Consider the following 13,936-nt stretch of genomic DNA (forward strand, 5'->3'; position numbering starts at 1 on the left):
CCTAGCCAACCTAGCAGAGGATCTCAGCAGGCAGGAAGCGCCGACAGGCTGAGCCAAAATAACGTCTCAAACTCAGTAACCTCAGCCATCATATCAACAACTGAATCAGAGCAGATAGGCGGTCCGGCTGGCTGCCTGTTCAGCTAAACAAATCAAGGCTGGTTAAATGAACGTGCAATAAAGAAAGATGTGTCCTTGCCGTGCATAGGAGCCGGCGGTTTGTGCAGAAAATGTTTAGAAATAATGGTAAATCATTTTCAGACGCTGTTGCCCGTCGTCATCCAGTTTGTTCAATCATCCCTCAGCGCGTTAGGGAGAGAGAGGAGAGAAAAGGCCTGTGCTACAAACTGGGGGAATGTAAATTGAAAAGTGTTTAGATGCTATCCCGTTGCGTTATGGGAAACGTAGGATCCAGTGACTACTTTTCTCAGCCACTGATGCATCAATTTTGACCATTCTTTCTTGATTGTCTCATGTCTGCCCATAGTTTTATGGAAATGAATGACTTCATCTGCCGGGTAGCAGTTATTTCTATCATGTTCAACCTGTTCAGGCAGCTGAAAAATATGTTTTGAAATACATCAATCAGACCTTCTCTGGTGTCCTTATTATCCAATTAGTGACTACAAAAAGCCACATATTGACATATTGAGGATGACTAGACACACTTTCAGCTTACCGGTACACAAACCCTTACTTTAATCAACTTAACTTTAATTAACAGACTAATACTGTGGGTTCTATGAGTGAAAAATGGCCATTGATTCCAATAAGTCAACAACTCCAAACAAAAATGAAACAGAATCTCAGTCAACAACAACAAAACAAGTCGACGCTTCAGTTTCTGTGCTCTCTTGTTAGTTCAACGCTGAACGTTAGCTGAGCCGAACTACTTCAGAATAATAAATACGCATATGTTTATATTGTGGAGCCGGCTTCTGGTGTCATGACACAAACAGCAGCAACAGAAAATTGAGTGTGAGCTGAGTGCAGCTGGATGGAGGTTTGCTGCTATCTGAGGAATCAGAGGAATTTAGGGAGTGGAGATTGAAGCATGAATGTGAGGGCTGCTACACAATTACAGCAGTCTCGATACAGCTATTGACTACACTGAGCTGTAATACACACACACACACACATAAACCATACATAAACACACCTACATGCACACACACTCCAACCCACACATACATTTGCACTTGTAGACACCGATAGAAATAGACATGGTCACAGACAACCACACACACACACACACACACACACACACACACACACTCACTCACACACAGATGATGTGCCTATTTAGGTCAGTGTAAACGTGGGCTGGGTGGATGTCTGACTGACTAGTAAATACGCTGGATGGGAAGTAAATAAAGGAGACAAAATCAGACAGCAGGCAGCCATGCACAGAGAGACAAGGTAAACACACACACACACACACACACACACAGACAGCTCAGGCATGAGTGCATAACAGCACATACACACACACTTGTGCATCAATAAACATTTGCATACTAAGACACACACGGACACACACCAAAGAAGAAATTAGACGGGGATGATGACTCACTGTGTCTGTCTAATTTACTGTGTTTGTGCCATAGACACCAGCACACACACATGTGCACACACGCACACACACACACACACACACACACACACACACACACACACACACACCCACGTTTTGTCTCAAAGCCCGTAATTATAACGAATAAATATGAATACACATATGCACACATTCACAGACACATGCATGCAATTATCATGTCTTAAATCCTGTAATTATATTGGCCGAACATAAATACACAAGCATTGGATCTACACACGTGCGCACACACACACACACACACACACTCGCAAACACACTCTCATATTCACGGACACACGCACATGTACAATTATCTTGTCATACATCTTGCAATTATATCAGACTAATATCGATACACAACCTGCACACACACACACACACACACACACACACACACTCTCTCACACACACTCTCTCTCACACACACACACACACACTCTCACACACACACACACACACACGGATAGAGGTCTTAACCACTTGCCAGTACCATGAAGCAGTTCTGTGACAGCTGTGTCACTATCTTACACAGTGGCAATGCAAATGACTTTTTTTTTTTTATTTATTTGATATAAAGTTTATCATTTACTGCAGGTTAGTGTGTGTTCAGTCATAAAGAGCATTGCAGAGACTGTTTAAACTGTACAAGCCTGTGTTTGATTTACATGTACTCATCTGTGTTATGGCCTCTGGGTGACGGCTCTCTGCTCTGCTGTATTTTACTGCTGTCTTGTCAATCAAGGCGTCATCTGCTCCCCCAGATGGATTTCCTCCTCTGGTCAACGCCTCCAGACCGCCCACCTGTGTTTGCATCCAATGTTCCCTGTCTTGGCTGGATCCGCCCCTTCACCAACACCGGCTCCTGCCTCCAATTAACCAGCATGTCTGATCGATGCTCCCAGACTATAAAAGCCGCCCTGTGACGCGGTCAGAGGTGGCTGTGGTTTGAACTGAACTTTTTGCCTGTGCCTCTTGTTGTTCTGCATATTAACCTGTTTTTGATTGTTAACTGGTGCCAGCTGACTGTTATCTCATATTAGGCACTTGTTTTTTGGACTCCAGGCAGCTGGGAAACAGGTTTTAGCTGTTTTCTTTACACACCGCTCTGCATCGAACTCAGCCTTCCTTTTGTTTAGACCCACTTGGTTTTATGGGTGGTTGCTAAAAGTGAGTTTATGTTTTGACAAAGTAACTTCAGGGTAGATAGGTAGGTTTTTTGTTTGTTTCAGCTGCTAAAGTTAGTTAGAGACCTGCCAGAGTTAGCACGCATGCTTTTTGTTTTCTTTATTTTATGGTTTGACACCACCCACAGCCGTCACCCTTTGTTCCATGCCTCCTGTCTCCATGTTAAATTGTGACCGCTGTTAAACTGACAGGTTTTATTTTTATTTGTACTAACCTCTGAACAATAAATGACTGTGACTGCCTTGTAACATTGACTGCATGTTGCTTCCCTTATCCCTAGACATCTACAGGGTTGTAACAATCTGGAACATTAGGTCAAGTTCAGATCACAGCATCAAAAAAAGGCCCCCACATTCATTTGACACAAAGAGTTGTCTGACAATATGCAATGAAATGTCTTCTGACAACAAACTGCAAATATGCGCAAGGGCAAATCCTACATACTAGAATCTTTAACCAGAATAATTACACTAGTTCTTTAATACCAGGGCAATTACACTGTTTATGTAGCTCTGGCACACGCATACCAACCACTCAAATGTGCTTCTGCATTCTCAACAAATGACTATACTTATATTATACCTGAAGGCAAAATCCACAGTTGACTTGGCAATAGTTGAGGATATTATGATTATCGCTGTGATAACTATCAAGGTGGCGTCTCATAGCATTAAAAACTGCTGTGCAGAGTTCTGATGGGCCTTCAAAGTCATGGTTGTATTTACTGAACTGAACTTTCTGGATCTTATTCAGGAGAAGTAGTCATGGTATGGTGGTCAGAATGGGACAATCCAGGGTGCAAATGTGAGAAAACTGCTGCTTTTTGGGAGAGTTGTTGTATTTTCTTACCAGCATTGACACCGCTGGTTTGTGGTGGTTATTAGACAGTAGTGTGTAGTTGTTTTGATGCATGTCATACAGCACTGGTGTGTGTTGCCCCTTACTGTAATTTAGCAGCATGAAATGAATGCACAGGACACTCCTGCTCTTGCTTTGTTCTGGTTGATGCTACAGTGTTTGGTTTGCTGAAAACTCAAATGAATCATTCACCAAGTGCCTGAAACGTCTTTTAGGCCTGAAACGAGAAAACAATTCAATCACTTGATTGTGATAAAGTAACAATAATCTAAGAACCCAGACTAGTTTAAATGTACGGTCACTACCAACATGCTCGCTCTGGCAAATATTCCCACATTACTTGAATGCAGCAATAATACAAAGCCATGCTCACAAAGGGAAGGGGGAGTTTTAGTCATTCTTCTTTGCCAAAAAGGAAAAAAGGAAAGAAAAATATAAACCTCCAGATTTTCCTCTTAACTGGGACTCATGTGTGATGTCAGAAAACTCTGCTCTGCTACTCTGAACCCCTTTCCCTGTTGTTTTTACAGCAAACTGTGTCCCATATGAGGTGCTCTACTTGTTCAATAGATAGTGTTCCCACAAAATTCCTCAAAGGTGTCTTTGATACAGATTCCACCATTGTATCTATTATAAACAGCCCTCTGACCAGTGGTATGCTAGCATTCTCTACTATTACACATGCACGAGTTTAGAGAAGAAACAGCCTGGATGCCTCATCCCATAGCTACAATACTCCCCCTAAACTTGCATTTTTTTTGAAGGCTTCAAATATTTTCTGCTCAGATGTTATCTTCAGCTGTATCCAGGGTTTAGACCAGTGTATAGCCTCAACAGTAGATGCTGGAGAAGGTTTGCTTCTGCTCTTACACCAGTGCATACATTTTACACCACAGACCATGCAATTTTAACTAATTGCCGTAGGCATGTGTGTGATTGTGTGCGTGTGGTGTTGGAGGGTTGTCTCTTGATCATCTTTAAAGAGTGTGTTTTTGTTCATGACACACAACTCATCCTCTTTCTCAGTGCTCATCACCTGTAGGGTCCCACAGGGCTCAGCTACCTGCTCACACTCTGAAACAAGCTTTCTTTGCAGAGTTACTATATTATTCCCCTTTAAAAGTAGCTTGCTGAACCACAACTTGCCTAAAGACACTGGGAGCTGTTTCTGAACAATCTACTATTAAATAAGATCAGTCACTGGTATATTTATTTTACATAATTCTGAATGATGTGCTCAGGATGTAAATAAGATGACTCTGGAGTTACCACAAGCCTGTTTCTCCAATGACCACACAGACACAAAGCTGCAAGACAACAAATAATCCCATTCTCCAATATGTCCATGAAATACAGCATTAATGTGATTAGCAACTGGCAACAGTGACTGTAATTACTGAATTTTTAATGAACTGTAATAATTAATCCCTTAGGGCCTGGTCAGACCAAAAACTGGCACAGCAAGATTCATTGTAGTCACTAAACAGGTGGCGGTGGAAACTTGGTGATATAGTAACTAAATTCTATGCCTTGTTAGTTACTACACTTCTGTCGCTGGTGAGCCAACCTGTTACATGGCAGCTAGCCGCGAGCACACTAGCCAGCTTCATTACGGTAATGCTTTACCACTGAACAATTCTGTCTATTGGTTTTTATAACAATGTTCCCACGACACACCAAAGTAAGTGTTGAGTTCACAGGCCACTCAGTGACAAAACCTGAGGGGAAAGAAAACACTAGCAGTCTAACAGTTATAGATTATAGTTTTAAACAAGCCTACAATGCAGCCGGATTATTAGTTTATTTGGTTGAATTGAAAGTGAGCACACCTGAAACGTCAGGAAGGATGGCATGTTTATGTCATATGGGATTGTTCATTTAAGGGTTAAACGTACTGTATATTGACAATATAGCATTACATCCATTCGATTTAGATTCTGTCATTTTAGGAGACAGGCATTTGCTGCTGGAAGGCGTTCATGTTTGCTTGGCTTTCTGGCACTTCTGTGTTATTAGGTGCCAACTCAGATATACTGGAGCTTTTCGAGAGAAAAAAAAAAAAATGTGGGTATGTTTAGTCTGACTGCTTGTGGTTCTTATTCCATCTGACTTACAATTAACTGGAATGATCCTTTAAGAAAAGCAATGTTTGTATCTAATTTTAGTTCAATTGTTGCTACTCGGTCAATTGTATACCTTTAAAAGTCTACCTCAAAAATCAATCCTACATCTCAAGCTTGTTAAGGACGAAGAATGAATAATTTCAATGATGCATTCACAAGTAAAGAGGTAGACAGGCAGGCATCCAGTGTGTCTGAGGCCTCCGCCCCAGGCTGCAGGCAGGCAGAGGGGCAGGAGGTCCTCATCTAATAACCCCGAGCTGTCAGTCACTTTATGGATGTGTGAGGGCTCCACATTAGTACGGCTCAATATGTACTGACTGTGGTGGGAGACCACACTGCGTGAGACGAAGCAGAGTAGGGAGGAGGACGGGATGACGGACAGAGTGAGATAAATGGAGATGGACAGAAAAAGGTGACCACCAAGGGAGAGGCAGAGGAAGAAAATGTGTCAAACGCAGAAAGGGAGAAGACAGACGCATGAGAAAGAGGGAGGGAGACCGGGATTGAGAATGACTCTGCAGTATTGTCTTTCTATATATCGACTGCCTCAAGGGGGGGTGTTAGAAAATGTAGGTGAAGAAATGATGACACTGGTTAGAGTTCGAGGGAGACAAACTTATGTGGATTTAGACGGTACCACTACTGTTTCTTTTTTCGGTTCCTGCTGGGAGGACATTGCTTCTCTTCTTCCTCTTTTCTGGAGAAAATAAATAGCTGGGTTTTCTCTCATGGTACTGTGTGCTATTGCAAGAAGTACATTAGTTTTATATATGACTGCAATGGAGAGACCACCTCTTTCTGTCTGGCTCTGTGACACATTGGGACACAGCAGATTTCTCACAGAATCCAACCCAGAGTTAGTTGAGACCATTTGAGTCTGCAAAAGATCTCATCTCATTTGTTGATGGTACACCGTTTCCATCAGGACTCCAAATTGCCTAGCAGATGTTTGGGAATGCTGTGCATTTTTGGGACCATGGGGCAGACAAGTCCAGATAGAGATATTTGAAAAGATAGATTCTTAACAGCAGTATCATCTTTTCCAGAATTTCATACAGAATTTTGGTGCAGTTAAATTTTAAGTCTTGAATCCTTTTACCTGTGGATTAATACACCCTCACTGATGACTTACTGCAAAGCAAACATTGGTGAATCACAATCAAACAATCACCTTCTGACCTAAATGAGACAGATCCTCATGCATCTCATCTTGTTAATGGAAACTCTATTGATCAGTGCTGCTTTGAGGACCATCATATCTTCCATTCTAGTTCGAGTAACATATAGTAGCTCTGAGGAACAAGTGCAGAGGAGGAGGATAATGGTAACTCAAGGGATAAGTCATACTGTATACTGAGGGAGGAATAGAAGGATGTGAGGAAGATGAAAAGGTGAAGGGGGAGTTGGCAGTAAAGAACATTTCACAAGGGATACTGGTTTTGGGGAAAAGACAGAAAGAAGGACGGGAAAGAAGGAAGACAGAGAAATGAGGGAATGTGTGGAAGGATTGCAACAGGAAGTTAGTGAGGAGAGATGAACAAAAGTGCTAAAAAAGTTAAGAGAAAATAATTGGAGGAATAAAGGAGAAAGATTAAATCAGGTGCAGAAAAGTATGGGGAATTGACTGAGAGGGGAAATGGAGAAGGGAAAGAAGGAACACAGGGCAAAGGTATAAAGTAGTGTTGTTTTCCACTGTCTGCTCAAAGAAAATGTGAGGAGGGGATTTACAGAGGGAATATATTAAGAAGGACGAATGAAGCAATTATGGTATGGTGCAAAGCTGGAGCCAACAAGAGAAAAACAGTTCTGTTGGGGAGAAAACTGGTGAGGGGAAAGGAGTGAAAAATGATTTTTCAGTGATGCTAACGTGTGTCTGCATGAGCAGCTGAACTCTCTCTTCCTGACACACATTACCTGAGAAATACAACACAGGCAATAACAAGTTCACCATGGAACTCAGTGTGGATTAAAATACACTGAACACAGATGCAGACAGACACACAGACCCGTCTGGGCTGAGCAGAAGGCCAGATGTGTGTGTGTGTGTGTGTGTGTGGTTTACCTGACATGAACCCTGGGCAGTAAACATGTTACGTTAACCTTGCAGCAACTGACCACGGGTGTCTACCTACCTGGCACATTTGTTTGCTACCGCTGAATGACTTCACCCCCATGCTCAACCTGAAACCTGAAAGGCCTCAGTGGAGACTGACCAGGACTAAACCCACCCCCCCCAACACACACACACACACACACACACACACACACACACACAGCTGATGAATTATGTAATACATGTGCTTTGAGAAGAGAGAGAAGGCTTGGCTCTGGAGTGATTTCTCCATATCTGCAGTAGTTGACTACACTAATAGTAACAGCAGGATGCAGACGCATATTCACAGATAAGCTGGTGTGTGTGTGTGTGTGTTTGTGTGTGTGAAGATATGGAGCGCATTAATCAAAATCTTAACCACACAGCACACACACAGCCCCACAAGGCTCTATGTTCAGTTTAATTAACTCCTTGGAAATAGCAGAGTAGCCAGTTAAGTTAATCTGTCAGTGACTCAGTCAGTCCGTTAGTGTGGTTTTCTATAAACTCACAAAGTGAGATGTCTGTCTCGGAGATCCCATCTTCCTCAGAATAAAAGGTTCTGTCAACCGCTCCGTGCTCTTGGTTGTTTAAGCGACTGAGCAAGCTTCAGCTGCAAGTCAAATTGCTTTGACAAATCAGTGGTGAGTGGAGGAGGCACATTCCTATGTGTGCTCTGGTTAACACTGCCAATGGAAACATCACAGCAGGACTCCAAACTCTCAGCAATCAAAGAGAAACTGGCAGAATGTGAATTTGACTGCAGCAGCTTGAGAATCCGGACTGGGAGGCGACATGAGAGAGTGCTGTTTAAAATGTTATCAGTCACCTTCACCGGTGTATCGCTGTGAAAGTCTGTCTGAAGGAGCGGTTTGTTCATGTGGAGGAAACCAGAAGCTACGCTGTGAGTGTATTAAGATCTGCTTCCTGGGGGACACTGTTGATGCTGGCTGTATTTTCACTTACAAAATACTTATCTCACATACTAGTGGTATCCATCAATGCAAATAGTCAGATTCCTGCCTCATCCCCAACACAATAAGGGTAAATAATAGTAATTATCAGAAAAATAATCCACTTACTTAGCACTCCAGCCCTACCATGTAAGACTGCCAGACTCACAGTGTACAGTTAAGAAAGTGGTCAAATTGGTGCAGTAGAATAACAAATATCTTCTTCCATGTATTCATCCTTCTTGTCAAAACCTGATTACCCACAATGCAAGATTTGGGTGTGTTACGCTAGCTAACATAGCTTGGAGCCTCTATCCTCAAGCTGAGATAAGGAGGAGGCTGCAGAGGGCTTTAAGCTAAAGGACCGTCCACACCAAGGACGGTAACTATAACTGTAATAACTGTAGATATGTTGTTTTAAAACTCTTCGTCTTACTCGGCACTAATATGTACAGAACGTAAAATAACAGGTGGCAAATCACACAAATAAAAAAACATGTCATTTTCCTTGAGACTCGCTGCCAAACAGTATTTGGCACTGATGAGGTCGTTCTGACATCCTCTTTGACAATCGCCAGGAGACAATCAAGTCGATGTTCACTCATTTGCAGAGATGACAACTCTGGTAACAAAGTGTTCTCCAAACTCCTCTTGCTCTGGAGAGTTTAATGGACACATACCTTTCTGGTTTTCTGTCTCTGTGAAGCGTAAAGCCGTAACGGATCATCAGTATCCATTTCCCTAAGCTGCAGACACAGCTGGAGCACACAGTGAGTGCTTGGTTGCACTGTATACAGAACGTTTTCCTTTATTAGCGTGGATGCTCACATCGTTAACGTTATAGTTGTCTTTATAGTTCTCTCACTTGGTGTGCACAGCTTTTTCCTCCACGCCAACAGATTGTTTTCTCTTTAAACTTGTCTTCAGACCCGGGCCGACGCCAATTCAAGTGATATCACTCGAGGAAATTTATCAGACTTTACACAGCGTCAAAGTGAGCAGAGGTCTAATTAGCATGACTGAAACACCTGTGTGGGGCCTTTGAGAGACTTGTCAATCACTGTGGGAGTGACAGCAGGGCACAACAGGCCTTTGTCACAGCTGGCATTTTGAGTCATCATAGTAGGAAAGCACAGGTGTTATTAATAACACTCTCTATTTACACCTGCAACGTCCTACTGTGATATGAAAAGATTTGAAAAAATCAACATATGGGAAGTGGTTGTGACTCAGTAGACTAGTTTTTCATGCTTCCATTGTGATAATTCTGCTCACACTGTCGCTTTGGTAGAGTATCATCATAACTATCTTCTCCCTCATATTTGGATAAGCAGCAATTTTACTCTGGGTTGTACTTAATTTCAATGCATTTCTGAGGATTTGGTCTCCAAACAGCTTCTTAAAACGCCACGATTTGACTGAAAATAAAGGAGATTTTATCCCATGACAGGACTGAGGCCAGTCAGCGTGTCACAGGTCTAAACCCATTTACTAACCACAGCTGCTGCATATTTGGTTTGAGTGGTGGTTCAGCTGGAAGAAGGGAAGTTACTCCCGAGAGGAAGAGCTGGGCCTCCTATGTATGCCTGCATGCGACTTCCATTACAACAATCATAATTAGAGTAAGTGATTATGTTTAATTGAGAAATGAAGCTAATACTCTGGGCAGAGCGGTGCTGATTATGTCCACTGAGGACTGCTGTTCTCTCCACAGAGCTGTGAACTTTTCACATCTAAGAGGGCAACCTGTGCTGATGTCAACACACACAGAAATAACTGATACTCACATATAAATACTTGCATACACAGGCATCTATAGATGAGTCAGCAAATTATAAAAAGTTGTTTAATTACAGTTTTGACAACACATATGAGGAGATGCAAGCTGTGACTGCACTGGTTGAAGCTGTGCTTGGAGTATTTTCCATTTTTGCAATGCAGAACTGGAACGCTCACATCAAGAAGAAGAAAAAAGATAAAATAATGGAAACACTTGTGTGGGTGCACAGAGGCTTTCATCGGGAGATTCTGACTACTGTTCGCTAACCACCGGCTGTTGGTCAGCTAGCTGCTAAACCCCCTGTCTGAAACTAATGTCTAAGTCTGCTGGTTGTCTGAACAGCAAAAAGACACTCCTTGTCTTTTCAAGCAATAAAATTATACAGTGATTCTTTGGAGAAAAAAAAGAAAAAAAAAAAGAAAAGTCCAGGTACTGTCATGCAGGGAGCGTATAATCAGACAAGAGGCCTTTTTCACAGAAGACATGTTGACATGTCATAGAAGGAAAAGCACAGGTGTAAATAATAAAATCAATGATGACTGAATTCCATTTAACTGCCTAAGTACCAGGGTCCTGGTATTGTGCACGCTGGCTCACTGTCTCTTGAAAAGAACGGAGCCGTCATTACTGTTATTAGTAACACCTGTGCTTTTCATACTGTGGCCAGTCAAAATGTCTGCTGTGAAAAAGGCTCCCTGCATGACAGACACTCAGAACTTTACACTGTAGGGAGCAGAAAATTGAGATTTTGGACACTTAACCGTCATTATTTCAATTCTTTACTAACAGTGAGTGGAATGTTTGCATCTGTAAAATGTGCCACGTTGTATTGTAGGATTGTTAACATGAAGTAGTGCACACCCCATGTTCCTTTGAATGAGGATAGGAGTTTTTGGACATACATTGATACACACACACGCACACACACACACGCTCACAGCTGTGCATTTGTAGTGTTTACCTTTAAAGGCATTTGTGGCCGGTAAGTCAGTTTCCTGCATACTGCTCCTTCCCGCGCTCTGCCAGCTGCTGCCGATGCTGCGATGGATGCCGATAGACAAACCTTAACCAGTCCGAGCCGCGGCCACTGGGGGGAGGGAGGGTGGCCGAGAGGAAGGGGCGGCGCCTGCCAGTCTCACTGCCATCTTTCTTCATCAACAGTCCATGCGCGAGACTAAAAGGCCGCTGTCTGTCAAGCTCTGCAGCAGGCGACTGTCATACAGTCACTCTAGTTTTCAGCTGAGTGGTTAACTAGGCTGTGTGATGGTTTAACTGTCTTTTGACAGCGCTGCTACTGCAGCGTGCGTAGGACTTGGGGAGTATAGTAACGGTTAAGAGGAAGAGCAGCACAAAAAGGAGATGATGGAGGGGTATTTTGAGACTGATTTAGGGTCAGGGTCAGGTTAGAAGAGGATGGATGCAGGTTTAGGGAGTTGCAGTGCACTGAACTCTATCCTCCCAGCAGCAGACCTACAGCCATGGCCGGTGCCCTGAACTCTTGGCTGTTCCTCAATTTTCAACCTGCCCGGCTGCAGGTAATCGAAGAATATATATATATATCTCAGCCTGTCTGCCTCTGTCTCCTCTACAGTCAGGTTTGTCTTTTAAACTCAGCTCTAATCAACATGCCGTCTCCTCCAATTCTCCGAGCTCTTTTTCTGGCTTGTTCCCGTGTTTTTTTTGCCTCCTGTCCTCTCTTTCTCCTCTTATGTCTTTTGTCCCGCAGATGCAGGAAGAGGTACTGAGGCGCTCTCACACTGGCACCACAGCTAGAGAACAAGAGAGAAAAACACAGAGAGGGGGAGAAAGTCAGTGAATAAAATCATGAGAAATCCAAAACAACAGGCGAAATAGATACACCCAAGCAAAACACGGGCAGGCCTGACTGCTGGCCTGCACTGACCGGTTGAAAAACATGCACAAAAACAACACTCAACCACACACACACTCCCACACATGCACACACGCAGCAGAGGACGAGCCACAGTGTGTGTCTCAGTTTGGATAGCAGGTGGGTGGGTGGCTGGCTGGCATGGCCCCCTTTAGTTCCTCTCACCCACTAGGTTCTTACATGAAAGGGAAAGTTTTTCTCAAAGCCAAGCGCCGCCTGTGACCCTATTTCACAGAGCAGGGGAGAGATAGAGTCACATGTCAGTGTGCCACTTTGAAGTCTGCCTGATAAACAGGGCTGGAGGAGGCTACAGCTAAGGAAACAACAAAACTTTATTTACATTTCAAAAGTGCCAAGTGCCGCTTTTTTGTGTGCCTGGGAAAGGAATAAAATCTAAAAGAGAGGAGAGGGAAGGGGGGGGGATTGGAGGAAGACCGGTTTTGGTAAAAGAGTAACAACTGCTACTCTTTATGTTGTCATTGTCAATATGCATGTTAAATTCAGGGTGCAGGGGAGATAGATCACATGGAGTGAGGCGGGGGAGAAAAGGAAATCACAGGAGAAAGGCCCATGTTAAAAAACACAGAATAAACAGGGGAAAGGATCTGTAGGAAGAAGAATAACTGAGAAAAGCAGCCCAAAAAAAAGAGGAAGAAAAAAAAGAGGAGACGACGCGGGGTGGAGAGAGACAGAAATCAAACACAAAGGAAAGAGATGCAGGTTTAAAAAAGTTCAAGAGAAACGACGGGGCGAGAGGAGGAAGGAAGGAAGGGAGGAATTTGTTGGTGAGAAAAGCAGACAGACGGTAAACAAACACACGCCCTGTCTGAGGTTTGGAAAGGCTCGACAGATCTCAGTTAGCTAGTCTTATCTCAGCTGCGTTTGCCTGTTCTTATCGAGTCTTATCGCAGTAAGGATACACACACCGGCTTGTGCCCTGACAAACAGAAAAGTCGAGAACTGGGCTGCTGTCACATACAGGGACATTTACTTCATTAAGTGCCTTAACAATGAATCATCATTTTGTATGCACATCACTACGCAAACTCAGCGTCCAGAGTTTCTCAAGGCCTGTGTGCATATGCTGGATTTGAATTAGTCTGAGGAAGTTACGTGACGATTTTTTGACCGATCATCGGATGGGATGAAGTTTTAGGAGAGGAGAGGATGCTGGTACACTGGACTAATTGATTACAGTGTTACAGCAGAATTATCACAGAATAATCCTGTTTGATATTGAGAGGAGCAGCCAGTGTGTCCGTGCAGAGATACATTTTCTGTGTGTGTGTGTGTGTGTGTGTGTGTTAGTCTGGTAATCTTCAGCTTATCCCTGTTGAGGCCGACTGAGTTCACTGTTTCACAGGCTGAAAGATGACGCTGCAATTTTGGTGCCATCAGATCTGTACATCTTCAAAGAGTTTCAACATTAACAAACTCAGTGATTTTACTTCCTCACGCTG

The 13,936-nt window shown here is 43.1% G+C and overlaps 1 protein-coding gene across 1 annotated transcript in view; it reads right to left on the reverse strand.

The window, feature by feature from the left end:
- Positions 1-11,895, reverse strand: part of ldlrad4b (low density lipoprotein receptor class A domain containing 4b) — a 112,316-nt gene extending 100,421 nt beyond the window's left edge. Inside the window, exon 1 of the mRNA XM_070835595.1 lies at positions 11,547-11,895. Coding sequence (XP_070691696.1) covers positions 11,547-11,586 — 40 coding nt within the window. The 5' untranslated portion in view covers positions 11,587-11,895. The remainder of the gene's footprint in view (positions 1-11,546) is intronic.
- Positions 11,896-13,936: the final 2,041 nt, after the last annotated feature.

The sequence above is a fragment of the Pempheris klunzingeri genome, chromosome 8, assembly GCF_042242105.1.
Source record: "Pempheris klunzingeri isolate RE-2024b chromosome 8, fPemKlu1.hap1, whole genome shotgun sequence".
NCBI classification, from domain to species: domain Eukaryota; kingdom Metazoa; phylum Chordata; class Actinopteri; order Acropomatiformes; family Pempheridae; genus Pempheris; species Pempheris klunzingeri.